This window comes from Poromitra crassiceps (assembly GCF_964638095.1).
Source record: "Poromitra crassiceps genome assembly, chromosome: 6".
Taxonomy (NCBI): domain Eukaryota; kingdom Metazoa; phylum Chordata; class Actinopteri; order Beryciformes; family Melamphaidae; genus Poromitra; species Poromitra crassiceps.
The window spans coordinates 26,608,001-26,635,513 of record NC_139627.1 but is presented as its reverse complement, the minus strand read 5'-3'; the positions used below and the strand labels follow the sequence as shown (position 1 = coordinate 26,635,513).

At 42.3% G+C, this 27,513-nt stretch overlaps 1 protein-coding gene across 1 annotated transcript; it reads left to right on the top strand.

Moving 5' to 3' along the window:
* Positions 1-1,326: 1,326 nt before the first annotated feature.
* Positions 1,327-25,831, top strand: hat1 (histone acetyltransferase 1). The gene is made up of 11 exons (XM_083639096.1): positions 1,327-1,385; positions 5,422-5,493; positions 5,641-5,716; positions 7,973-8,093; positions 17,779-17,955; positions 19,702-19,823; positions 20,358-20,462; positions 20,824-20,930; positions 21,612-21,763; positions 23,444-23,560; positions 25,174-25,831. Exons 1-11 carry the CDS (start codon positions 1,379-1,381, stop codon positions 25,342-25,344), a joined length of 1,227 nt encoding a protein of 408 aa, XP_083495222.1. The 5' UTR covers positions 1,327-1,378; the 3' UTR covers positions 25,345-25,831.
* Positions 25,832-27,513: the final 1,682 nt, after the last annotated feature.

Genomic DNA, 27,513 nt, shown 5'->3' with positions numbered 1-27,513 from the left:
TCATGATAACAAGGACTAGTGCCTCATCTCTCCCCAGTCAGAAAGGCATGAGTCCTGCCTGCATGTTACACACAACCACAGTACTGATTGAGCCATTGCACACTTTTGAAGCAGAGCCTTCCTCCAATGCTATGTCTTCTCATGCATTTGCAGAAAACTGCAGTATAGATTTAAGTTCAGAGATCAAGCAGCATGTATTGCCTCCATGCAGACAATTTGTTACCACAGGATTGTAAAAGGTATGGTATTTGTTCAGCAAAGGGATAATCTAGTGCTGACAGTGTAGTAGGGGTAAAATTACAGTGGCTTAAAAATGACTGGGTACTGTAGGTCATTCATTGGTGCACCTGGTGGACAGAATTGCTGAGGCTGGGATGATAGCACAGCATTACCCCAGCTCAGAGGGTTGTTCAGATACTGCACATTCCCTGGAGAGCCAATTCCCAGTTTTATTGGGATATCTCTGTATTGTAAGTAACCCACTTTGTGAATGGCAGCTTTTGAGGTTAAATTTCTTAATTTTCACCAGCTTCTCCAAATGGGGGGGTGGGGGGTTAATGTAGGCCTATAATTTATTTGATAATATATTGTTTTGCCACACGTTTATCATGATAATAATCCAAAGCTCATAGTGGTATATTGAAATATAGTCGACCTGATCGAAAATTGTTTCTCTGTGGAGTAGTTTCAATACATGATTTTTCTTTTCTTGAATATTACTGTGGTTCCTGTTGCTTTGTCAGAACCATGTTAGCAAATCCATTTGAAGTGTTAACCTATTTAATGAAGAAATGTACCACCCCCCAACCCAATTCAGTATATGACATCACTGATGATGCCACAATGTAGAAGAAATCATTAGGGTATGACTGATGATGACATCACAATTCAGTCTATGACAACTGAAGATGTCACAATGTCTAGCCACTACTCGACGATTGGGGGGCATGACATGATCAGTCATCACTGGCCACCGACTCAACGTATGCTCAGCTCTGCTCAGCTCATAATCAGTGGGTATGACATATACAGTCCATGGTATGACATCATCAGTCGGTGGTGTTTGCATGCTGGATTGTGTTCGGATTGTGTTCGCCCCTGCGCCGCGCTCCCCATATAGATAATAACACACAACAAGACACAACTAAACGTGTAAATTGTTACTGTAAATTAAATAACATTTAATTAATTAGATCGTCCATCCAAAGAAGTGTTCTTTTTAAATTGAAAAAAGTAGCTAGTCCTTTCCTTTCCTTTGCGTCATCATCAACGGCGGAAACACATGGATCCGGAAGCGCTCGTGATTCCGCGGGTCTTTTAGGACGACCCGACGCGACGACTCTGTCACACAACACTGATATCACAGAGTGGTGCAGAAATGGCGGGTAAGTGACTAAACATGTAAATCCAATGCAGTTGCTATAATTTGATTCAGTGACTATTTGCCATTGGTTCTGGACTTGTCGATTCGAGAGAGAAGTAGACGGCCAAAGAAAAGTGCGCGGTGTGATTCTGCCCTGTCAACAACAGCAAGCTAAGCTAACGTTAGGCTAACCAGCTAGCTGTGGGAGCTAACATAGTATTGAAGTCTGAAGGCCCTGCCTGCGAACGTCAGTAGCATGCTAACGTTAGCTGGATATCGTAGATGCAATATGCGTTAGGTTAACACGTTTGATATGTTTGTTTAAAAGTTACGCTTGAATGTGGAGCCTGGAGGTGAATGTGTGCTTTGAATCGAATGTTTTGAATGGAGGGTAAGACTGGAGGTGGTACCATGCCTGTGTATTTTGCTTTGAGAGGAGATGGAGAGATGACGGTGTCACTGGTTTGTTCGGCTCGTATGAAAATAAACTGCAGCTTTCCTGACCATATTTAAGGATGAATGAATGACTTACCGGTAGCTTGATATTAGGGTTAATGTCTCCCATGGATGTTGTCAGTTGCGTGAACCTCGAATAACATTACCAAAACAATTGGGTTGTTGGACTGGACACGTTGACCACATACGGCAAGAAGTGGCTGGTAGAAAACGGCATCTGCAGCGATGGATTCCCCATTGAAAGTAACATTATGCACAGCACAATAAAATAAATAGTTATGGATAAATGAACAATCAAAGTTGAATTGGACATTGAATTGAGCGTCTCAAACACCAGTCCACTACTTGCGCAACTGCCGCTCTGCCTGCGTGCTGTGGTGTACATGGGGACCAAACATGCGCAGCACTAGCCTGGGTAGCGCAGCACATAATGTGTCTGCACATGCATGCTATTCCAGCCTGTAGAATCTGTTTCATGGTTATAAGTAATAGCTAATGGTCATTTTATTCTGCCGACTGAGCTGGAAACCCCCCACCAATGTAGGGCTGCACGATATGAGGAAAAGCTGCGATGACGATAATGACCTGCGATAAAAATAAATAAATAAAATCTATAAATAAACGAATATTAAAGGGTACATATTAGCTACAGTAGCATCTCTTTCTGCTTTAAAAGATACACAGCTAACATAGACCCCAAACATTGAATATTTAATATTTCTATTCAAACATGGTTTTATTCAACATGCTACTGCAACCCACATGAGCGCTTCTGCTGTTTTTGTCTTCATATTGCACTTGAATATGGAGAGCACAAGGCTCAAACTCAAGAGATTCCGGTAGGCTACATTCAAGCAATTTTAAAGACCCCTGGCCTGAAGTCAAGATTTCGTTTTTATTTTTCCTACAGTTGAATGTTGGAGCTTCACTGCAGATTAGAATAATATACCGGTTGTGCTATGTCAACCAAGGACGATCGTCGTTGACAGGCGGGGGATTAATTAATGATTTATGAAGTCGCAATAGGTATTGTTTGGCTGCACGTTCACAACAGGATAGCTGATCTCTGTCTTCGAATCCACCCCTGGGCAACCCCTTAATATGGGTTGCTGCAATTACCATCAACGCAATGCTGTTGCATCAATACAAAAAATTTGAAACGGATACAATACTCATTTGCAACAGTTTCGATTCCGATACCTCATTGCTTTCTTTTAATGATCCCCCCCTCCCTGTCATCTGTGTGTATCTGTTGCTTCAACAAGCTAAACATGTTGTAACAAAAAAAAATTACTAACTTAACTTTACCACTATTCCTTCAGATGTTGTAGTTGCCATAGACTGTGTTGCATAGTTGATTGCTCTATTGCTGACAAAAATGTGTTATTGTAAGTAGGGTTGTGCGATGTCAGGAATTTATCCATCGTGATTATTTTACAGTGAAACATCGTTTTGCACGATGCCATCGTCATTGGGGTTGGGGGAATAATTAATTATTTATTAAGTCGCTGCATTGCTGTAATGCGTTGACGTTAACAGGACAGCTGAGCCTGAGCTCTACATGATACTAGGGGTGGGAATCGCTGAGTAGCTCACGATACGATATCGTCACGATACTTGGCCCCCGATAACGATATTATCACGATACAGCGATACTGCGATAATCGATATATTGGAAGACGATACATCACGATACCTGTGTAACTGAAGAGAAAAAAATACCCCTAAAAGGCAAGAAGCAGGTATTATGTATTTATTAGCAGAATTGACATGAACTCTCTCAGAGTTCACTCACTCACTCATACCATTTTCGATACCACGGAGGAAAAGTTACACATTAAGTCTTTTTATTATTATTATTAAAACAAGAAAACCTATATAACCTACCTACCTATATAATTTCTAAAAGATATTAATGATCAAACATTTCCATTCATGTAGCCTACAGTATTTATGTTTTTGTTTCAACTACAAACATAAATAAACGTCAACTTGAAACTATGTTTCAACTACCACACACAGCATAATATTTTAGCCTGTTTATTAAAAAAAAAAAAAAAAAAAAAATTTTTTTTTTTTTTTAATAAACATATCGATACTTGGTGCCAGTGTATCGATAACGTATCGCAAGTGGAAATATCGCGATACCGTGAGTATCGATATTTTGTCCCACCCCTACATGATACCAGCGGGCTTGAATACTGCTCTGTGCTACAGCACAGAGCCACGCGACTGAAGTGGGCATCGGCTGTCACTATAGCAATTTGAACGGCGCAAAACTAACGTTAACGTTACTCACCAACAACGTGTGTGTGTTGAATTTAACTAGCTGGCAGAAAACCGACTGAATTACTGGCTGATATAACGTTAGATTCGCCTGGCTCTGGCTCCTCAAGCAGTACTGCTGTAACAGCTAGCAGTAGCCTAGCTGCTGCTGCTGCTGCTGCTGCTCTATTTCTCTCTCAACTCTCTCGTCTCCTCAACCCTCTCTTATTAGATTCAAAAGCCCACGCGAATCTAACATTATATCCGCCAGTAATTCTGTCACTTTTCTGCCAGCTAGTTAAATTCAACACACACACGTTGTTGGTCAGGATCTGATTGTAACGTTAACGTTAGCCTCACTCCAGACAGGCATCAAGAGGTTGCAAGTGTAACCTTCCATCAAGCCGGCCAAAGAAAAAGCCTGACTTATTTAGATAAGCCTGTGAGCGTTCCATTCCATCATCAACCTCTGGCTTATCTGAAATTCTGAATCAGTAACCATGGTAACTTATGCTGCCGAACTAGCTTGGCTTATCCGGGACATTTCTGTTTCATCATCCTGGCTTTATATAAATCCCCACTCAATAACCATGGTAACTTATGGCCAGGCTACCAGGCTAACTGTCAAGCATAGTTTAGCTTTTTGTCAAAGAATGTCCAACAACCTTCAGAAACAGACTCCAAAAAGACCGTTCTGTCTGGTGTATTTTGAAGCTTGTTAAAATTGGCTGTGGGTGGGTGGGGTGTTGTCTGTGGCGGTGTCTGTCACGATTGTGATGTCATCAGTGATGTCGCTTGAGCAATTGTGAGGTCATCACTCATCATTGATGTCACTCAAGCAACTGTGATGAGCCGATGGCGCACAGTTGCACGATGGCGCCTAGGTGGGTGGGCACGATTTTGGGTGGGATTTCATAACTGCAGCCATGGCGCATCATCTCCAAGGTCTCCACCCTAGGAATTGGGCGTGCGAGATTCCTAGTGTAATAAAAACCAAACTTGTTAAAATCATGTCTCACCACTTTCACTGTGGCTAATAGCTGTTTCAAAATGGACACACACACACACACACACACACACACACACACCTGCCAACATTAGGCTGTGAAAAAGAGGACCCCTTTGAAAATGTTTTTTATTCCCTCGCCAAGATTTTGCCTAGCATGACATGGTTGGTACAAATCAATTATTAGGTCTTCTAGTTTCATATGATAGCCTACCAGAAACTTCACTCTGGCTTTATAACTGAGCCTACTGCAGTACTGCAGCCTTTGAAAGTAAATGTTCAAAATTGTGACTTAGATGATGCAAATAAATTATGATTTTTCTCTCTTCAGCAATCAATACGATGGAGAAGAAACTTGCTGAATACAAGTGTGACACCAATGAAGCTATATGTTTAAAGCTGGGTATGTTCCATTTTCTTGCTTCTGTAAGTCTTGTGAATAATAAAAACTAAAATAAAGGTATTAAGATGACAATGTTTCATGAAATGACCTGCTTTGTATCAAAAATCATGGTCACATAAAATGTTGACTCCATATTCCTTTTCTCAGTTCGCTTTCCAGAGGATGTGGATGATGATGGCACTACGTTTCACCCCGAGTACAGCCATCAACTTTATGGAGATGAGTGAGTCTTGTTTGTTTGTTATTTGGCCTTGCTTACATGTGCATCTTAATACTAGAGATCTTCACCGGTCCAAACAGTCATGTTGAACCCCAAAAGACCTGGAAATGTACGGTAGTACCCAGTATCGCGTCCGAGAATGTCTGACCCGAATGTTTGTAGTCAGTTCTTTTGATTGGACCCGAGAGACCCAGCCGGGTCTGGGGCAGTCCCTCAGTACTCGGGGGTTCGGGCATACCCGAAGAGCTCTAAAATGAGCCAAAATAAATAATCAAACTACACATCACATACCTGTACTGAATTGCTGAATTTCAGCCCAATTATGTCGAATTCTGCAGTATTCCAAGTTTTACAGTTGATTCCATTTTTATTGGTCAATTCCGGGATTCCGCCATCGCGGAAATCATATGGCTCTACCTGTTTCAATCCATCAATCAATCAAATTTATTTATAGAGCACATTTAAACATGACACATGTCAACCAAAGTGCTGTACATAGGGTAGAGATATACAAAAAACAGGGAACCAAGGCATGAATCATCTAGAATCAGGAAATGCTAGCAGGTAGAAATGGGTTTTCAGGTTTGATTTGAAGGCCTCTATCGAGGGGGCGAGCCTGATAGAGGTGGGGATGCTGTTCCACAGGACAGGGGCTGTGGCAGCGAAGGCACGGCCACCCCTAAGCTTGAGGTTGAACCTCCGGACTGTCAGGAGCCTCTGATCGGCTGACCTGAGGGCTCTAGTGTTGGAGTAGGGGGATAGGAGGATGTTTGCCATCGCTTGTCCTTGGATCTGTGTCTCATTTGAGTGTTTAAATATTTTAAGAACACTCTTTTGTAAATGTTTACTCGCATAACTCCGGAGAGACTCAGCAGCCAACATATCTATCTGTTTAGGAGCGGGCAGCTGTCATAGGCAAATGAGAATAGCCAACACATTGTTCGTCAATAGTCACCCCGAGTGCCAGAGCGCACTTTGGCACAAACTGGACCGTTCGTAAAGTCAAAATTTATTTTTTCCATTTCATTTTTGTAGAGCACCTATTATCACTCCCAGCTTGTCAAATTAACGTTTGAGAATAAAGTCAGGTGGTCAGCTCTTTATGCTCCGTCACAAGAAAGAGCAAGTTTAACATTATTAATCTTATCTTTAATAATCATATCCGTGAGTGACATTATTCTTATGGAGCTGCGCACCTAGTAAAGTTTTGGTTTGGTGAGCAGGCCATGCGTTCTGTGGAGAGCGAGAGAGAAAAAAATAAAAGAGACAAGAGGAGACACAGAACCGAGAGAGAAGGTAAACACTGCCCATGTGCTTATATTACAGAGATTATATATGATGCAAAGTGGGTTGATAATAGGTAAAGCCATCCTTTAACGTTAAGTCCAGTCTACTCCCAATTTCAACATGCTGGTTGCCTAGTGTTTACATCCGGGGCATTAACATTAGACACAAGGAAAGAGTTTACATATTATAATGGCGGCGTACATTATTAATTTGCTTATTAGATTAACCGACTGATATTTTGGTGCCGTGTAGTAAGGGTAATGGACGCTTAACCGACTAGTCATGCACATCCTTAATACTTGAGGATCACAAAATGCTGTAAAGAATGGCATTACCACATTGATGTGATGCAAAAAGAGAAGCATTGCATTGGGCTTGAGCTACACTTCATTATTGCCAGTGACACTTGTGCCTGTGTGTGTAGGCTTACAGTGGCATGTCGTCATGCTCTCAATTGCATTTCTAAATTGGTTGAAACTAGGCTTAGTTATTTTTGCACTTGCCACAATCAGCTCAAAGGGAATTTGGTAATTGGGACATTAATTATTTCAGCAAGCCTAATTGCTAGTAAAGCTCAATCGCATAGTTGCATAATGAAATCTATTTTGACATAAACTACTAGAGTAAGGTTCTACAGGTGTAAACATTGAAATTCATTAGACCTAGAGTAGGAATTTATTCTTTAGTCCAGTCATGTATTTTATTAATTTCATTCATGAAACAAGAAAAAGTCACATTCGAGAAATGTGTTACCTGATATGAATTCATCTTAGACCTAGACACTATTTTTTGCAATTTTCCGAAAGGACAAATAAACTAACTAACTACACACACTGCATCAAAAAGGCCATAGAGTATTTTATTGTTTTCTCTTTGCAAGCCAGTTGTCTCAGATGAAGCACTTCACAGGGATGTACAGTGACTAAGGACACTCCTCCCCCCCCCCCCCCCCTTCCCCACATATCCCCACAGTGAGGTGGCTTTCGGATACAAAGGTCTCCAAATACAGCTGTACTACACTGCTGGAAACCTGAGCACCCTCTTCAAAGTGAAATACTCTTCAAAAGTCACAGAGCAGTTTGACTGTGTGGAGGTAAGATTTGTTTTTGTTCTTTTAATACAGTGCACTCCTCTTATAGTGATCACCTTGGAGCGGGTCAAATTGATCACTATATGCGGATGATCATTATAACCTTTTTTTTTTTTTTTTTTTTCCCTCATGCACATTACCATCTAATTGACATTTGTATGTATTACATGAATACATTACATATAAAGTAAAGGAATGTTATTGACTTTAAAAATCCATACAGTAAGTTAGGCCTCTATTATCAGTGCGTATGCCCCCCAGGTGGGGTGTGAGATGGAAGAGAAAGAAAAATTCTGGAGCATGTTAGATGAAGTGGTAGAGAGCGTGCCGGTAGGAGAGAGAGTGGTGATTGGAGCAGACTTCAATGGGCATGTAGGGGACAGAGTATATGTGTGTGAACGGGAGGGAAGATGGAGGGGGGGTGAAGATGCAGGGAGTAGAGGTACCAAAAGTGGAGGAGTTTAGATACTTGGGGTCAACCGTGCAGAGTAGTGGGGACTGTGGCAAGGAGGTAAAGAAGAGAGTGCAGGCGGGGTGGTGCGGGTGGAGAAGGATGACTGGGGTGATCTGTGACAGAAGGGTACCAGCGAGAGTGAAGGGAAAGGTCTACAGCAGGGTAGTGAGACCAGCCATGCTGTACGGTCTAGAGACGGTGGCACTGACAAATAGGCAGGTGGCAGAGCTGGAGGTGGCAGAGATGAAGATGTTACGCTTCTCTCTGGGAGTGACGAGGCTGGACAAGATAAAGAACGATTACATCCGAGGAACCGCCCATGTTGAGCAGTTTGGACAGAAAGTGAGAGAGGCAAGACTGAGATGGTATGGACATGTGCGGAGGAGGGAGGTGGGGTACATTGGGAGGAGGATGCTGGAGATGGAGCTGCCAGGAAAGAGGAGGAGAGGAAGGCCCAAGAGGAGGTTCATGGACGCAGTGAAAGAGGACATGCAGGCAGCGGGCGTGACGGAGGACGATGCAGAGGACAGAAACCGATGGAAACAGATGATCCGCTGTGGCGACCCCTGACGGGAATAGCCGAAAGAAGAAGAAGAAGAAGAAGAAGACAGTAAGTTAGGCCTCTAGATGTTTCAAACACAGTGGTCTCACATAGACAGAGACACCACCATCCTCTCCACAGGCAGAGATGCCACAATCTCTCCATATATACAGACAGTCATGCACCACCAGACATGGAGTGTCGCTGCTGTATCTTGCTGGCTCATTTTTGTCAGTTTCTAAGTAAAGAATAATTAAATTACTGTAGTAAAAAAAAAAAAAAAAATCCATCGTTCTCAGGTGGGACAAGGCCCAAAATGATCGCTATAAACGGAGTATTGATCACTATAAGTGAATGATTTAAACAGCATGTGTATAGGAATGATTCAGGACCAAGCTTTTTGGTCACTATAAGCGGTTGATCACTATAACCGTGATCACTATAAGCGGTTTCCACTGTAAAAGAAAAGAGAGAAGAGTCTGGGACTACTATTGTTTCGGGGGTTTCAGTGTCACTTTTGTCTCAATTGGCAGTTAAAACAAAACAGCAGCTCATGCCCATACTCTTGTTAGCCATTTTATCTACTATTACGATATCATCATCACCTTCACAGTAGGGGTGGGAATCACCAGATGCCCACGATACGATACTGAAACGATACTTGAGTCACGATACGATAGTATTGCGATACTGCGATATTTTCGATATTGCGATATATTGAATATTGCGATATTTCGATATATTGCGATTTCTTACTTTTTCAACTGCAAATGATGTCCCCAAAGGAAAACTTTGTCAACATCTGGTTTATATAAGAACAATTTTTCAGTCTGTACATCTGACTTCAACCATTTTATTGCAGCAACATTGTCAAGTAGACAGACCAACAATTCATAAAGTCATGTCATAGTTGCATGCACCTGACAAACTGAACTGTTTGTTACAGTCTACCGGTACTTACAGTCCACCTTAACTGGATGTGTGTGTGGACTACTGTACTTATGTACCGTAGTTTTTGCAACTTCACTTCACTTACACAAAACATTTTGTGCAGCCCATTCAGTAACTGGGGAATTTGTAAATGACTGTTATGACAAAACTGTTACTGTTAAAACAAAATGAAAATATGCTACCGTTTGTTTACTGCTGGCCTTGGAACTAAAGTTTATAGTAGCCCGGTGGCCTGGCATGGCCTGCAATTTTTTTATTTTTTTTTTATTTTTTTTTGCAATATCGATACTTGGCGTCCAAATATCGATACAATATCGTCAGGCAAAATATCGCGATACTGTGGTGTATCGATTTTTTCCCCCACCCCTACTTCACAGGCCTCCAGTGTATCTGAAATTGTACCTTAAACACCTCCAAACCTACAAAAATCACTCCGCTGGTCTGAAGAAAATGCCATGTCAGCTGGTGAGTAGGGGGGTGGGAATCAGGTTGATCACAATACGATATATCGATTCATTGGACAACAATGCAATATTTGCCGATATCACAAAATCTGTCACAATACAATTTCGATACAATTCGATTCAGGGGGCTGCAATCTATATTAGACGATATGTGTTGATTTATATCCGAGAGGGGAGCCAATATCCTCTCCCTCTTTTTCTTACGTGCTTGCCATGGCGCTCACATTGTTTTATGCGGAAAGAGGTGCGCTTGGGCGGAAATGGTGAAGCAGACATGGTGTGGAATTTCAAAACAAAATAAAATAATAGAAATAATGTTTATTTGTTATGGTCGTCATGGAAGTTTATATCAAGGTTTTCACTGTGGGTCGTTAAAAAATACAGTACAAATAAAATGAAGAAATTAAGTTAAAACATTAAAACAGCAGCAATACACACAACAGAATAATCACACCAAAGACCAATGGTATAATAGTAAAAAACAAATATAAACAACCACAGAAGAATTAAAATAGGCTGTAAATGAACAAGATTTATTTTGGGGTGACTGTGGTAGCATTGATTGGAGATGATCGTGGGAGACTAATGGCATGAAAACAGATGGGACCTCTTGCCTCACTGGGTAAGCTGACAGGCACGAGCCAGACTGAATTTTCTACTTTGTCAAGCTAGTGCTTGTCAGATTTGCCAGCTGGGCGTGCACGACTCCTAACAAACAGGGAAGCAGCACGTAAGGTTAGGGAAGCATGTCACTGACTCCCGGACCATCAGCACCGGAGCTGCTCCCTGTACACCAACAGCTGCACCTCCAGCCATCAGTCCGTCAAGCTCCTGAAATTCGCAGATGACACCACCCTCATAGGGCTCATCTTGAATGGTGACAAGTCTGCTGACCTGGTGCAGTCAAACAACCTGGAGCTCAATGCTCAAAAGACAGTGGAGATGGTTGTGGACTACAGGTGGAACGCAGCCCCACCTCCCCCATCACCCTGGGTGACTCTCCAGTCAACAACTTTTGCTTCTTGGGCTCAATCAGCTGGGACCTGAAATGGGAGTCGAACATCAAAGCTCTCACCAAGAAGGAACAAGAGAGGATGTACTTTTTTCAGCGGCTAAGGAAGTTCAATGTGCCAAAGGCAGCATTGGCACTTTTCTACACCTCCACCATCGAGTCCATCCTCACCTCCGCCATCACCATCTGGTATGCTGCTGCTGCCTGCAAGGACATCTGCAGACTGCAGTGCATCATCCGCCCCGCTGAAAAGGTGGCCAGGTGTAGCCTGCCACCCCTTCAGGACCTGTTCCACACTGCCAGGATGCTAAAGTGGTCTCAGAACATCATGGCCGACCCCACCCACCCAGGACATAAAATCTTCAGGGCCCTCCTACATGGCAGAAGACTGATGTCTGGCAGTACCAGAACCTCTCGTCACAAGGACAGCTTCTACCCAACTGCCATCCGCCTCTTCAACGAGACCCAAAAGCCCCCACAAATCAGGACTTTATTCCCCCCATAAGATGCCCCCTGAGCACAACCAGCTCTGCACCGGGCTGGCGTCCCTTCAATGGACATTATCCCATGGACACTATCCTACCACCCCCACCCCCCCCCCCCCCCCATATGTCACTTTAAAGGACTTTTTACTTTGCGCTTTGATTTATAATTTGAAATTGTTTTCTGTTTTGCTCCATCTTCTGCTATTATTGAAGTGATCGCTGCGCTGCATACCTTACCTACACTAGGTCAAATTCCTCGTTTGTAACCTGATGATTACTCACTATGGCTATTAAAATGAATCTTGAATCTGCTCAAATTTGCAGCAAATGATCTGAAGCCCCTTTTGGATTGGCCAAAAATCCCACTAATATCCACAAACTACTGTCATTTTTTTTTCAGTCGAAACGTTGCCGGGCCGTTTAGCCGATAGACGACCCTGCAAGAGAGGCGGGTTTTAATGCGATGGCTCTGCACGCCATGACAATATAAAACTTGGCGGTGGTCCAATGTGTTATTTTCGGATCCTGCTTCTCCTCCTCTTGATTTGCTGACCCTTTTCCAGCATGAGTCAGTAGGCTCTTTCACACCGGCCTTGAAAGCCGAAAAATGCACGGAAAATAGGATTCGCGCCTCCAATGTGAAAGTCGTGAACGCGCGTTGGTGGATAATTGTTTTACGCCTTTTGTCCCGACACGGTAGGTAGTAACAGCGCCGGGTTACCTGGCAACCCGCCTCCATTTGAAAGCGTCGTCGCAGCAAGCCGGAAAAGGTGCCAATGGTCAGCTCATTCATAAAAAAATTACAGGGGAAATCACCTCATGTAGCAAGAAAGTGCACGAGTGAAAGTAAAAAAAGTAGCATATACAATCATGACTGCAGGGACGCCAGGAGGAATGCTCCGTGCAGTTAGGCTTTATGCTCAAAACGATGTTGACATTAGTAGGTAAAATTAACGGATATACCAATAAGCTTCAGAGGGCTATAGCTGTCTGTGGCGAGTTGGTCTGAGGAGCAGATGCATGCGTTTTGATATTAAGGCGAGTCCGCCCACCATGCTCGCCTTTCAATCCGGGAGCAGGGGATTTCACCTGAAAGTACACTGCAGCAAGGGAATGTGACCGTGCTGCTTGGCTCTGTGTGAAAGCAATTTCTGTGGCGAGGCTGCGGGCTTTGCGGGACTCCTAAACTGCTTTTTTGCCGCGATCTGTGTGTGAAAGAGCCTAGTGATTCAGTAATTCCCACAGGCTGAAATTCGACTGTCTTAACAGTTCATTACTTTACATTGACGGAATATGCCGTCTCTCATGCACGAGTGCAGTCCACACAGCCCAGTCACATATACTGCGTCAAGTCAGCCAGAATGTAAGTAGGTCGTCTGCTTTAGCTCTTTCAAAATAAAGCGCTCGTTGTAACATTAACATTTTGAGTAATGCTTTACAGCCACAGTTTAACTCCATATGTAATCTTAACATCACAAGTATTTTGATACAATGTTTGCTGCTTGGTTTGTTGAAACACCTTTTTCTCCTCCAATGTGCATCAGTAAGGCTATTTACTTGTTTAAATTACATTATTTTGAAAGTTTTCCCGGAAGTTTACATTTGGTTTTGGCTGGCCTGACACTTGGCCTGGACAGCCGAAGGAGAAGGGAGGGGGAAGAGAGCCCCCACAGCACTGAACGGGTTGAGAGTGCAATCTAAAAGTTTAAAAGGCGATGCTGCTGCTGCTACCCCCTGCTGCTTTCCTGGGTAACAAAACAATGTGTATTAGTGGGACTTTTGATGTAAAAAAAAAAAGGTTTAAGGAATTAGGCAAGTAGATGGACCTTAGGCATCTTTTCCTCCCGCCCCCCCCCCCCCCCCCCCCCCCCCCCCACTACAGCTAACTGGGGAGATCACAGCAAAAAAGGCACAAAACTATAGCATTGATTATGCAGCCAACTTTGTATGAAGGTAAATGGCTGCCTGCACTGTGGGCTATTTCCTTTGTGCCTTGATGTTGCTTCTTAGCCAACTGGAGTGAGTCAGGGCCGCTCGTGGTGACATTATCCCAGTAAGAGATCTCCACCATAGGCCCCTGCGCCAGTACACTAGTCCTCCTCCTCCCTGTCAGAAGAGAAGGGCTTTTAAACGTTTGTATGACTGGTCTAACATCAGGCATTGGTTTTTAGTGGTTTCTCTGATTGAATCCGCAGGAAGTGGAATGTGCCCCTGTTGTGATGATGTCTGATGAATATATTTCCAGGAGGGAAATTCGAAAAATGTGTTTAAGCCGTAGACAGCTGCTCAGGTCTGGATATAACCCATGGGGCATAGACTTGGGTTCAAAATTTTGACCACAGAATCCATTTAATTTAGTAATGAATCAAATCTATTAATCAATTAATGACTTTTACAATTGGTTTCCTTTCTCTGTAGAGGCCAGTAGGATGAGTTCACCCAAAAATGACAATTCTGTCATTATCTACTCACACCCGTGTGTGTGTGTGTGTGTGTGTGTGTGTGTGTGTGTGTGTGTGTAGTTGATTTGAAAAGACGTCATTACTTTTCATTCACTTTCATTTTCAGCTCACAACTACATTGGAGATTTCAGCTAAAACATGGTGTAAATTATGTTTTTTTCAAGTCAACTTGGCATCTCAGGGCTTCTGGAGACTTGGATTATGTCAGACGAGCAGGCTTTTTTTTCTACGTTTGGACATTGGGAGAATGCTGTAACTCTACCTGGAAAACAAATGTTTTGTGGACTAAAAAAACTCCACCCAACCTTCCACCGGCATGGGGGAGAATCGATAATGAATGCATTTAAATTTTTGGGCGAACTTATCCTTTCAATATCTGCGCAGAATTTGAAATAATCTTTGTGTTTGGTGTTGTATATTTTGCAATAGTCAAACATCAGAATTCACATACCACAACACCCTGCATTTTGCTTTTGGACCAAAAAAAACAGTTAGTAATGCAACTTGTTTGTACTAGTAGCTCCTTCTTTGAGACTTCACAAAAGGCCACTGGCTGCTTTGAATATTTCGTAAAGCCGTCATTACCGCAAACATGTAGTGAATGAAAGAATTAGCGTGGGCCCCATTGAGGTCACATGATTCAACACTGGGACATCTGTCCTGCCAGGAAACGGCAGGGGGCCTCGCCATTGGCGATGTGGCCTTCAACTGCTGGTAATGAGGGCAGCGGCACCACCAGTATAGCACAGAAAGACTAGGTAGGTGATTCTGCAGAAGTTCTCCAATTTTATAATGACCCAACAAAACGGGCTTGGTGTCCTCTTGAGGCAATGGGCGCCACATCACTTCCTATCTGTGGAAACTTGCAAATGCCACGGCAATATCACGTGAGCAACCATTTCACCGTGTTAAAAAATAGGGTGCCATGAACTTTTCAGGAACATAGTTTGAAGAGTCACCCATTGCAGATATTCAAACCTAAATGTGATGGCTGTCTGTCTGTCTGTCTGCCAGTACTTAGTGTTCTGTGCTGACCCCTGAGTGTTCACCTTGTTAAGGGTTTGAGTGCAGCTGGTGTAGAGGTAGAGAGTTAGGGAGCAGCAGAGTTCAGCAGCATCTGAAGAGTGTTTGTCTCTTGAGTGCATGTGGACTGTCTGGCTGCAGTGCAGCTGGTGACAGAACAGAGCCAGAGACAAGGGGAGGGAGACAGAGAGTTCATGCAGCTGCCACTTTGATACGAGACTCTCATCAAAAATCACCTTCTCCCCTTTAAATCAGCCAGATTGCTGGACTTCCCACAGCCGGCAACGTTGTTTTAGTGCCAGGCCCATTACTGTTGAACACAAGCTAAAGGCTAGACACAGTTCTAATATATATTAGATACATCATACCCATGGATGTGCAAATATGTATGTATGTACGTTGTAATTAATTTATTACAATAAATTTGATTTGTTTATTTCATTTATTTTATTTTATGCGCATTTCCCCCCCAATATTTTATTTTAAAATTTTTACAGAACAATAAACAAACAAGACAAGAAAAGAAAAAAATACATACAGCTTTGACATTTAGCATTGTAACGTGGTGCTTATGTGCTTGTACAAGATATTGTGCATGGGATCCTATGCAAGGGGTCCATGGAAAACCATCCGGGCAAGCCATCCATCACCCCTAACCTCAGTCACTAGTCATTCTTAACTTCGTCAAAGTAAGCCAAAAAGGGGTCCCAGATATTTGAGAACCTTAAGCGAGTTGGCTCTCAGGAACCTCAGTCTCTCCATCTGTATAACAGGGATCATGTCCATCAGCCACACCTGAAAAGAAGGTGAAGAGGAGGATTTCCATTCCTTTAAAATTAAGTCTTTTGGCAACAGTTGTCCCCAGTGTCAGAGATTGTTGCACGGCAGTAGAACAGTTCAGAGAGGACTGAAGATGGCGAGTTCTGCCTCCGGCTGCAGGGTTACTTTGTAGCCCTTAAGAGTTGCATTTTTGATCATATTCTCAGTTTAGCATGATTTTTTACCTAAAATATTTCAAACACAACAAATTGGATAGTTTGTGCTCTCTTTGTGTTCATTCTTAGGAATCAAAGAAATGTAACAATGTTCCAAAGGTATAATGTTAAGTTGTATTCATGCCAAACGAAGGCATCTATTGTGCAATTCAGTGTCTAGTATGTAGGAGAGGGTCTGGGACGAAGTGACTTGTTTGTCCATGGCCTTTTAAGCATGCTCCTTCTTCCTTAGAAATGTGGTTGAACAATTACAATGGTTAAGTGGCATTCAGCTGCAGGTGCATTACTTCTAGTTGGATATTAGCTGATGTCTGAAAGCGGGGGGGGGATTAGCAGCATGTTGTATTAGTCTTTTGTAGTGCGTTTTGCTCAGACCTTCTTCATTTCCCAGTTTTCAATGGCGAGCAGCAAGGGTCTCTGTACAGAAATAATGCCCATCACACATGTAAATGGTGTGAGAGGGCCGCTTAGCAAAGTGTTCTCATGTCAATCCTTGTGGAAATGGATACAATGCAAACATTACAGCTGAACTATCCACACGTCGACTGTGCAAAGAGTCCAGCGGCAGGCCCTCTTTGTCTGCCAGGCTCTTTGAAAAGGCAAGGGGCAAATTCATTTGATTGAGTTCGCCTGGCGGGATTAGAGGAGAGGACTCGATTGTGGATGCCCAAGGTTTGTTAAGTTGAGATCAATTCATAAGATTTTATTGCCCAGTGAGAAGCAGAAAATGCATTATTGTGGCAACTTCATCACATATTCATGGTTTAACATAAGTAGTAAATGTATTGAATGAAGTGTTCTTTCATCAGGGGAGGAGAGGGAGAAGCGTGGGGCGCCGTGGTCTCTCTGCTCAGCTGACACTTTTAATTGCCTAATGGGTTTCCTTTGACTGGCACAAAAACATCTTTGCATCCACTTTTATTTTTTGTGTCCTATCAATGAGGGCTGCAGTTTGCCTCATTAAGAACAAAAATAACTGATCATAGAGTATTATCAGTTATTTTATACAGTATTATACTGTATATATGTGTGACTGAACATGGAAACTGTGTATACACTGACAGAAGAAATGGTGTCTTTAATAAAAGTAAGTGCTGCATTCATGATCAAGCCAGAGACGACAACAAAATAAGTTTGACATACTAGCAAATTACTTTAGTTGTTTGTGTGGTGTCTACTTAATTCACAATGCTTCCCTGACCATTAACTACGGAAATACCTCTTGTTGGATTGCATATTTTCCTCCTTCGTCCTAATATGACTTGTTTGTGCCATTACTAAATTGACATGTCATTTCCCAGCCTGATGACGTTGAAGGGAAGATCAGGGAAATCATCCCTGCTGGCTTCACCTGCAACACAGATGACTTCATCTCACTGTTGGAGAAGGAGGCCAATTTCCAGCCCTTCGGCACCCTGCTCCACACTTACAAAGTCCACAACGAGGAAGCAGGAGAACTCACATACCAGATTCACAAGGTACCCACATCTCCCACTTTACCTCACCCACTCACAATGCAATCTTTGAAACATTAAAGCCCCCATCCAGTGTATTTTGTCATTTTTAAGATATTTCATATGTTTCTGAGTCCTCGACCTGCCCTGGTAATGTTGATTAGCCACACTGTTCGCCAAATATTTTTTGACAAATACTTTTTTTGTGTGTCATTCAAAAAGTAAGTTTTGTAAAAGATAGTTGCTATTGTGGGAAGATGACATAGGGTGTATTCACACCTCTCTCGTTTGGAGCAGTTGTTTCCGAAATAGAGAGCGTTTTCCCCCTTGGTGCGGTTCGTTTGGGAGAGTGTGAACACAGCAATCGCACTCGGGACAAAACAAGCGGACCGAGATCGCCAAGAAAGGGTGGTCTCGGTCCGCTTTAAACGAACTCTGGTGCGGTTCGTTTGTGGTGAGAACGTGATGCGACACAAAGCAGGAAACAGTGCGCATTTTTGGATAAAACAGCTGCCGTAGTCAGCGTAATGGCCTGAAGAACGAGCATTTCTATCGTTTAAAAACTTTGAATCATCACATAAGCAGTTTGAACTCGATCATCTTACCTCTGGTCTCCATTAAATAACAAGTCGTGGTAATCTGTGGCTGTGTGAACACAAACGAACCAAGGCACAAATGCAACAATTGTATCAATTAAGCCCCCGAATCGGAACAAAGCAAACGGCCCAGAGGTGTGAATACACCCATAATGACTCAATGGAACGGCACGCTATAGTTACATGTCATGTCAATTCGATTCTCACTGAGGACGAGTTAGCCTCTTAACTAACTAGCTAGCTGTTAGCTACCTTAGCTAAGCCCACTGCCTGCTGCTGTAACCACTTCGCTGTGCTCAAAACGCCACTGAGTGACCAAAACTGTCGCCTGTTAACCATTTCCAGTTGCGCTCTTTCCAATAGGAGCATCAGCTTTGAAATCTCTTGGCCAGTTGATCTGTAAGCAGTAATGCGCTTCTTGTGCTTTTTTGACACCAGCGCTGCCGCCATGATGTTGCAGTGGAACAACCTATTAGCCTTCGGTTCTTAGTTCTTTGGCACAGAATCAGACTACTACGTGTGACTACTATACAAACATTAGAAGGTTTGAATTTGAAGTAGGGATGCACCGATATGAAAATTTTGGCCGATGCCGATAACCGATATTAACATTGCTGTTATGGCCGATAACCGATATTTACCGGTGTCGATATGATCTGTATAAAACCACATTTTTATGATCATCACATTTTGTACATACTGAAAAACACATGTTAACACTGAATTTGAAAAAGTTATGCATTTCTTTATTTGCAAAGCCTTTGGAAAAGCCCCTAAAACATAGATTTACTGCATTATTTCATATCAATGTGAAGAATTTGGCTGATGATGATAACCGATATTAACATTGCAACATCTGACCGATACCGATATGACCGATATGTTAAAAAATGACTAACATCGGCCGATACCGATATGATTGCCGATATATCGTGCATCCCTAATTTGAAGGTTTGGTTTGGTTTATAACCCTAATCCATACATACAGGTATAAAAACTGACTGGAAGGGGGCTTTAATATCAGTTTTGTCATGGATTGTATTGATGAATTATTTTGTTAATTGGTTTTGTGCTGTACACAACACATACTGTATGCATTCATAAAAAACAATGGCAGGGACAAAATGCAACAGTGACACTAATCAGACATTTGCTCATGCCGTATCTGCCTAAGGTTGACATGACCTGCCCGGGATTTCAAGAGTACCACGAGCGTCTGCAGACCTTCCTCATGTGGTTCATAGAGACGGCCAGTTTCATCGACGCGGACGACGATCGTTGGGACTTCTTTCTTGTGTGAGTGCCCTCCTTAATCGACATCATACCCCCACCCACCCACCCCAAAGCCTTTCTTGTGTGTCATTGAAAAACAAAGCTCCCTTTTGAAGCGCTTGTGGCCAATTACCAGGCCAGTTTGATTATATTTCCCCCATAGGAGAATTGTTGATCAGGCAAGAGCGTCCTTTGTGCCGCAAGCCCTTTTCACTTTTTTCAGGGGCAAGAGCTGAATTGAATACTGTTTGTCTTTTGAAACACTGAACAATGTCTAAACAGTCAAAAAGAGCCTCTGCCAGTGTTTTCTTTACCCTGGCACCTATTAATACTGATAATGGGGAAAATGGACTGAAGTGATTTTGAGGAGCTCAATCCCTCCTCCAACCCCTTCTCTTCCTCTCAGTTGCCGTACTCCAATTAAGTGCACAATGTATTCAGGTTGTAGCAGGTGTACCAATCAGGCCTGGCTGGGGGCGGGGGATGGAGAGGCTAAAATGGATGCTGCATGGGAGTGTGCCTGTAATTGACCTGTTTGCCTTTGTGTTTTATCTGCAGATTTGAAAAGTACAATAAAGATGGGGAGACCCTCTACGCAACTGTTGGCTACATGACAGTTTATAATTACTACGTGTACCCAGACAAAACCCGGCCACGTGTCAGGTAATTGCTGGGCTAGCATGTGCCTTCCCATTCTTTTGTATAAAAAAGGAGAGGAAAATTATACATTTCTTTATTCTTTTCCCAAAGAGCCCAAATTACTGGCTTATATAGCCAACCATTGAAGCCGAATTTGTTTCATTACGAAACCAAAGTGATTTGTATCTCAAAACAACTTTATAGAGAAGCATTTTATTTGATGGATTGGTGGATATGTATTACAATCCATTCTTATATTTGCTACTCTGTTAAATAATTCTTCTCCTATGCAGAGTTGTTGTGCAGATTCTGGTTGATTTGAACCAGTTTCATATTACCGGTAGTTATATTTATGCATTCAAACATGTGCCCTCTGACTAACCAGCCAAATGCTGATCCTGCCACCATTCCAAGGTGAGGGGCACGGGGCTCAGCTCCTGGAGGCAGTGCACAGGTTCTATTTCACTCTGCCCAAAGTACAAGACATTACAGGTGAGCGTCTGCACTTTATTGTGATCTGTACTGTGTTAGGAATCTGTTGAAGATGAGGATACAGTTTATAATGTCCTTGTTTGAGATCTTTGTGTGACGGTTTCATGATTCTTCACTGGTAATTTTTAACAACCTATATTCTACAGCATTACATTGCAACTGGTGCATTCTAGGCCAAATAAATTAATTTGAAGGGACAGCAATGTATGGCAGTATGTGCTAAGGCTCTATTGAAACTAGTTGGAAGGGAATAGTTGCTTTGCATGGAGACAGAGGCGGAATACTAAAGAGGCATACCAGTTTTTCCTTTCAGGGAGGAACCACTTTCAATTGAATGGGTTGGGTTCCCTGCTAGGAGGCTTGTGTGGCCTGGATTAATATCTCCTCATTGTTGTTTCCAAATTGACACTTGGATAAGTGGAGATTGGAACCGTTTATCCCAAAATCCTTTGGAACCATTTTAACAGATCCAAAAATCCTACAAGTCCTTTCCCTGCATCCCAAACACACACAAACTTACCATGTCAAAAAAACAATAACCATTAAACAAAAACATGCCATGGGTTTTTTAGGGATTTGCACAAGTAAATTATGAATCATTTGAACGCAAAAAGGCTCATAATAACTTAGTTTTCATTGTTGTCTGTTTTTAATTGTATTGTGTTGTGATGCTTGTTTCAGCTGAAGACCCATCTGAGAGCTACGTGAAGCTCAGAGACTATGTCCTGGGCAAGCTTTGTCAAAGCCTGCCATCTTTCGCTCCAGACAAGCTGCACCTGGGTTTCTCTGAGGACATGGTCAAAGAGGCTCGAGACAAGCTGAAAATCAACAAGGTGCTGCACGTGCATACAGTCCCACACCAAAACACATGATTTGACATGATTTGTCTTTTCAGTTTCCCTGAAACATATGTTGTCAAAAGCCTGTTCGTAAGTTAACACAGCTGGACGGTCACAGGGAGAAATGTTCATGACATCTAAATACTTGGGCACAATAAATTGCTTACATCAAAGCTGTTTGAAAGAATAAGCAGTGTCTATTGAATTACACATTTCTCAAACAAAGGATGCGCTCACCATTTCTATTAGTGCATGTAAGATGGACAAATTAAATGATAATAATATTATAATAAATTGTATGTGTTCTTAAAGGCCTTGGTGAGGCAGTGGTGGGCTTCCATATCAATGGTGTCAACAAAATATATTTCAAAGATGCAGAACAATCTTCAGTTCACTTCAGTCAGACTATCTTGGACAAAATCACACAAACTGACACTTGACTTTTTGCAGCAGTTGAATGCCTGAGTGCCTTCCTAAATATTGACCATTTCCCTGATGATGATTGTTTATGAACTACCGTAAATTCCGGACTATAAGCCGCACCTTTTTTCCCGTTTTTTGGGCTTTTTTGGCCCCTGCGGCTTATATAACGATGCGGCTTTTTCTAAAAAAAAAAAAAAATCTCTCTTTTTTAGCACTCTTTCTAACTATAAATCCTATATAACTATAATAAGTTTTAATTTCCTCTCTTGCCCTCTTTTCACCACACTGTATGACACTGTGTGCACTGTAAAAAACAACACAGGTGGTGTTGTGTTATGTTGTTTTGTTGAAATGTTAATAAATGGGAGCTTCCTCAAACAGCCATCTCTTTCCCGACAATCCCCTCTGTGCATGAACCCTTACATATGGTAATTAAACATTAAAACACAATAAAAAAAAAAAAAAAAAAACCATTAAAACACCCGCGGCTTATAGTCCGGTGCGGCTTATATAAGAAAAAAATTGTCAACTTTGCAGGTGCGGCTTATACACCGGTGCGGCTTATAGTCCGGAATTTACGGTAGTATTAATGTATCAGTGGATTTCCATCAACTTTCCACTGACTATTATTTGGCTTATATAAGACTAAACTCTCCAAAAACCTTTCCTTGCACCAGAACTGTGATGCATTTTTTCCAATTGACACACAACTCCCACTCCTTTCAAATGGGAGATGACTTTCTCCTGCTTTTTTTTATCCCTGATCAGATCCCTGCTGAGAATCAGCAGCTCCTCTTCTAGTCCTTTACAAATTGAAACATCCCCTTTCACACATTTTCTATTCAATGAGTAGATTCTTTTTTGGCTAGCATGAAATGTTAGTTTTTACTTTTTTTCATGAATTAAATTAATCTGCATAAAAAAATAAAAAAAATAACTTTAAGGATCACCAGTTTAGAGGTTTTCACATAATTTCAATATTCCCATGCTTGGCAGCCAGCAAGTTCAATTATCCCCTTATGTTACTTTTATATTCTCTGTGCTTCTTGGATGTGGCTAATTATCACAGTCTGATGTGTGTGGCATAAATGAACTAAAATGGTGACTTTTCTTGTCATACCATGACTCTTTCATGGAACCTGAAGCCATCCTGCTGCGATGCGTTTCAGATCACTCCTGAGACAAATGACGTCTGAAGTAAGAAAACCACAAAACATGAACGTCAAGGTCTTTTTCTTCTTTCCTCTACAGAAACATGCAAGGCGAGTGTATGAAATCCTGCGTCTGAGAGCAACAGACATGAGTGATGAAGCAAAAGCAAGAGAATACCGCTTGGACGTCAAGAAGAGGCTATTTGGGCCATACAAGGTGCAGTGTGTCATATTCACTGGGATATCCCAAAGATTATACTTTCATGCTGTGGAGAGGGTCAAAGGTGCATGCAGAGTGACTCAATGAGAAAGTGATTTCCTTATATATTCTCAAATCAAATAGAATACCAATGTGTTGCTATTGTCCAACAAGTAGGACTCGGTGGTTAGCACTGTTGCCTCACAGCAAGAAGGTCCTGGGTTCGAACCCCGATCTGTCCCAGGTTGTTTCTTTGTGGAGTTTGCATGTTTCCCTCGTGTTCGTGTGGGTTTCCGCCAGTTAGGGTTGCACTGGCAAAAGCACTGGAGTTGGTCCCCGGCTGCTGCACTGTGGCTACCCACTGCCCCGAAGTTCTAGGTAGATATCTAAATGGTAAATGGTCTGCATTTATATAGCGCTTTTATCCAAAGCGCTTTACAATCAGTAGGTAGTCTACATTCACCCATTCATACACCGATGGCGGCAGGCTGCCACGCAGGGTGCCTACACACCATCGGGAGCAATTTGGGGTTAAGTGTCTTGCCCAAGGACACAACGACAGCAGCTGGGAGGGAGCGGGGATCGAACCGCCAACCCTTGCGTCATTGGCCGACCCGCTCTACCTCCTGAGCTAAAGCCACCCCGCATATCTAGTATAGGATTGTCGAAACGCAGAGGATACATTTCCCCACAGGGATAATGAAGTACACAAATGTAAAAAATCCAAGAGGCCTGATGCAATGTTACACATTTTGTCGCAGTTTGTTTCCTATCAAAAGTAGGTAACAAATTTGATAATTCCTGTGAAAATGGATATAATACCTTATTGCTGCAGCTACGATAGGGCGCAGCAGGCATCTGTTATTTTCTGTTATTTTTTACTTTGCATGTTGATAGAGAAAATTTTAAACTTAAAACTTTAACTTAAATTTTCTCTGTCACACGTCGTCTTGGGTTTCAGAGAGTCAGTCTAACAGACTGGGAGTCTATAGTGGATAGACATACTATATGCATTATGCACCCATATAACACCCTACAACCTGTGTGCTTGTGACATTTCATATTTGAGCAGCTCACTGAAACTCTGCATACCAACCATTAGAGGATTTTCTGTCAGCAGTGTAACCACAGGTCTTGGAAAAAGCCGTATCTGACGGGGGAAATGGACCTATGCGGTGAAAAGGGAAGTAGGAATTCCTTGGGAGAGTGGCAAGGAAAGATCTGGTGGCCAGATGCAGACCAGGTTTTTTTTTTCTCCCTCCTTCTTCCCTGAGGAGGTTTGGTTTGTAGTTAGTTGAATGGCAGAGACTTCGCTATGTGAATGTGAGGGGGATTATACATTTCTGCTCAACCCTGGGTTCTCTTACCCCCAACTCCCCAGTGACCATGTCTACATGTGTGCAGGGTTTTGCATGTAGCAGATTGCACTGGAGACTCCAAATCCATGTATATAATATGTACATCCGGGCACCTTTCAGCACACTCGGCTACGAAAGTAATGGAAAAAGCACGGATTCACCGCCGCTCATCGCTAGATAGCAGTTTTATGTGCCCTGGAAGAAATGACCAAATGACAATAACACCCCTAACCAGTGTGCGTTTGTGTGCGTTTTGTTTTTTCGGGTGTGCAGAAGAATCAGAGAGAGCTGACGAAGATGATGAAGTGCTTGCGGCCAGAGGAGCTGATGTTAAACGTGGCTCAGCTGGACACTCAGATGCAGCACGAGGAGCTGGAGAAGAGCTATCAGGATCTCCTGGGAGACTACAGGAGAATCCTCGAGAGGCTGGCAGCACACGCCTGATCAAACTGAGACGCCGCCGGCCTGGAGCCCGCCCTCTCCAATGCACAGGTGGTCCACCTGTCTGTACAACGCCCACATAGCCACAGACTTTGGTTCCAACCAAAAAGAAACTCTCCTGATGTGACTAATCCCAGTTTTAATTGATGAGTATTATGGCTTTCAGTTAGTAAGATGTACCAACACTTAGGTTGCGGTGAAAAAGGCCAACGTGGAGCCGGTCTGATTCCAAGCTGATGTTGATACAGCAGAGGAAGAGCATGGTGCAGCTGGCGGGGAAGACTTGCTCCGTGTGTTTAATCACACTTTGTGAGAGTCAGCGATTTCTAATCATTCACAGGCGATATCACTTCCACCACAAAGAAATGCCCCCACTTCATAATAGACAGCCTTGTTTCTTTTTCTCCTTTTTTTTTTTATTATTATCTTTTGTCAAAAAAACTCTTGAATGTCTGTTTTGAAGCACTTCATACTGGAAATAAATAAAAATAAAAAAACTTGTTTTGTATATTGCTCAAATTGCTTGTTTTTGTTGTTATTTAAGAACGGCTTTGAGCAATAACATTACACTATCTTTCAATCAACGCTTCATTCTACTTGCATGTAGGTAATCTAGAGCGTTTGTAAATGGGTATTCTCTCATCTCCCAGATCTCCCAGATATTTAGTGAATAAAGTCAGTTTTTGTTTTTCAAACAATCTTCCCAAGCCAGGCTGTGGAAATGTATTCAGAACTATGTCAGTAAGAGCCAGTTACAGTACAGTGTACACAATATTAATCATTTCTATAATATGATCACTTTCGATTGTTTTAGTACTTAATCCAATTGTATAGATCTCGTTTTTCCTGACTCATGCATTTTCCTTTTCCAGAGTTGCTGTATTTATTTTCACCATTTTCAGGATGTAATTTTGTTCAGGCACCCTCTTGTGGCTAATGCAGCTTCTGATTGTCATGGAGTGTTAGGCTAATGAGCATTATGGTTTTCAATTTAAAACCTTTGTGCCACTGTATCGCCCCGCTTGTACAGATCGCTGTGATGAATAGCCATCGTCCGATACTCTTAGCACATTGTCACTAAATGAAGGCTGCCAGGTTAATTTTCAATTTTTCCCTCTCCACCACTTGAAACGAGACAAAACCTTGGAACTCTTCACCAGCTCTAATTCAGATTGATTGAATCCACTCATGGCCACAAGGGGAGTCATCTCACTGTAGTGTTCTCTGTTTTACATGCTGTGAGTGCACACGCTCAACCGAGTAGAAAGTTGCTTTATTTTTAGACACAGGAGGGTTACACACAGTCTCATTAGATCCACTAGTGGCACATAACCGTTAATCGAGCTGTCATCAAACTCTTATGTGATAAAACGCCATGCTGAAACGTCTGTCCGGTCCCTTACAAATCCAGCGGATTAGGAGAGTAAAGGGTGTGCAAACGGCTTGGACGATCTGCAGGCCTCCGTGTGGTTGTCAGGAGGTGGTGGAGGGCCGAGCGTTCCTCCAGACCACACAGTTATGTTTACAGAAGCTTAATTATTCCCCCATAGCACCGGCCCCGCAGTTCATACCGAGTCTACCATGGCCCCTCATGTCCCAGTGCACCTGTCTGCAAATACTCACATAGTACAGTGTAGATTCACTCAATACCTAATGAAAAAGAAAGCTTGTTTTAATCCAAGTGCGTTGCACCATATGACATTGCTTTATAAACATGGGTTTTCAGATTCAGCTCCAATTGCTAGATTGTAATCTTATCTCAAACACCGTTTTATGTTTGCCCCCCCCCCCCCCCCTCATTTTCTACAGTCGGTGGCCCTTAGTTCAATATTGAGCATTCACTTATGACATGAGGGCACTTTTCAACAAGAAATAATAGTGATTTTATATTCAATCGGTTGCACATGATGTACATCTGCAGTACAGAGACATGGGGTGTTTTACCTTAATCTTTGTGAAGATATTTCATGGACTACATGACAATTTTTTGTAAACAAACAAAATAGATTCCTTTTTTGAATATTTATGTTCTATCCTTTGTTTTGTTTATAAAAACTCAGTAGATGAAAGCTGTGTGATACTTGGGATCAGAAAGAAACTGTTTAAAGATCATGTGGGCAGGCTGAAACACATATTTCCCTATATACTGTCTTAAAATTGGTTTCTTCATAT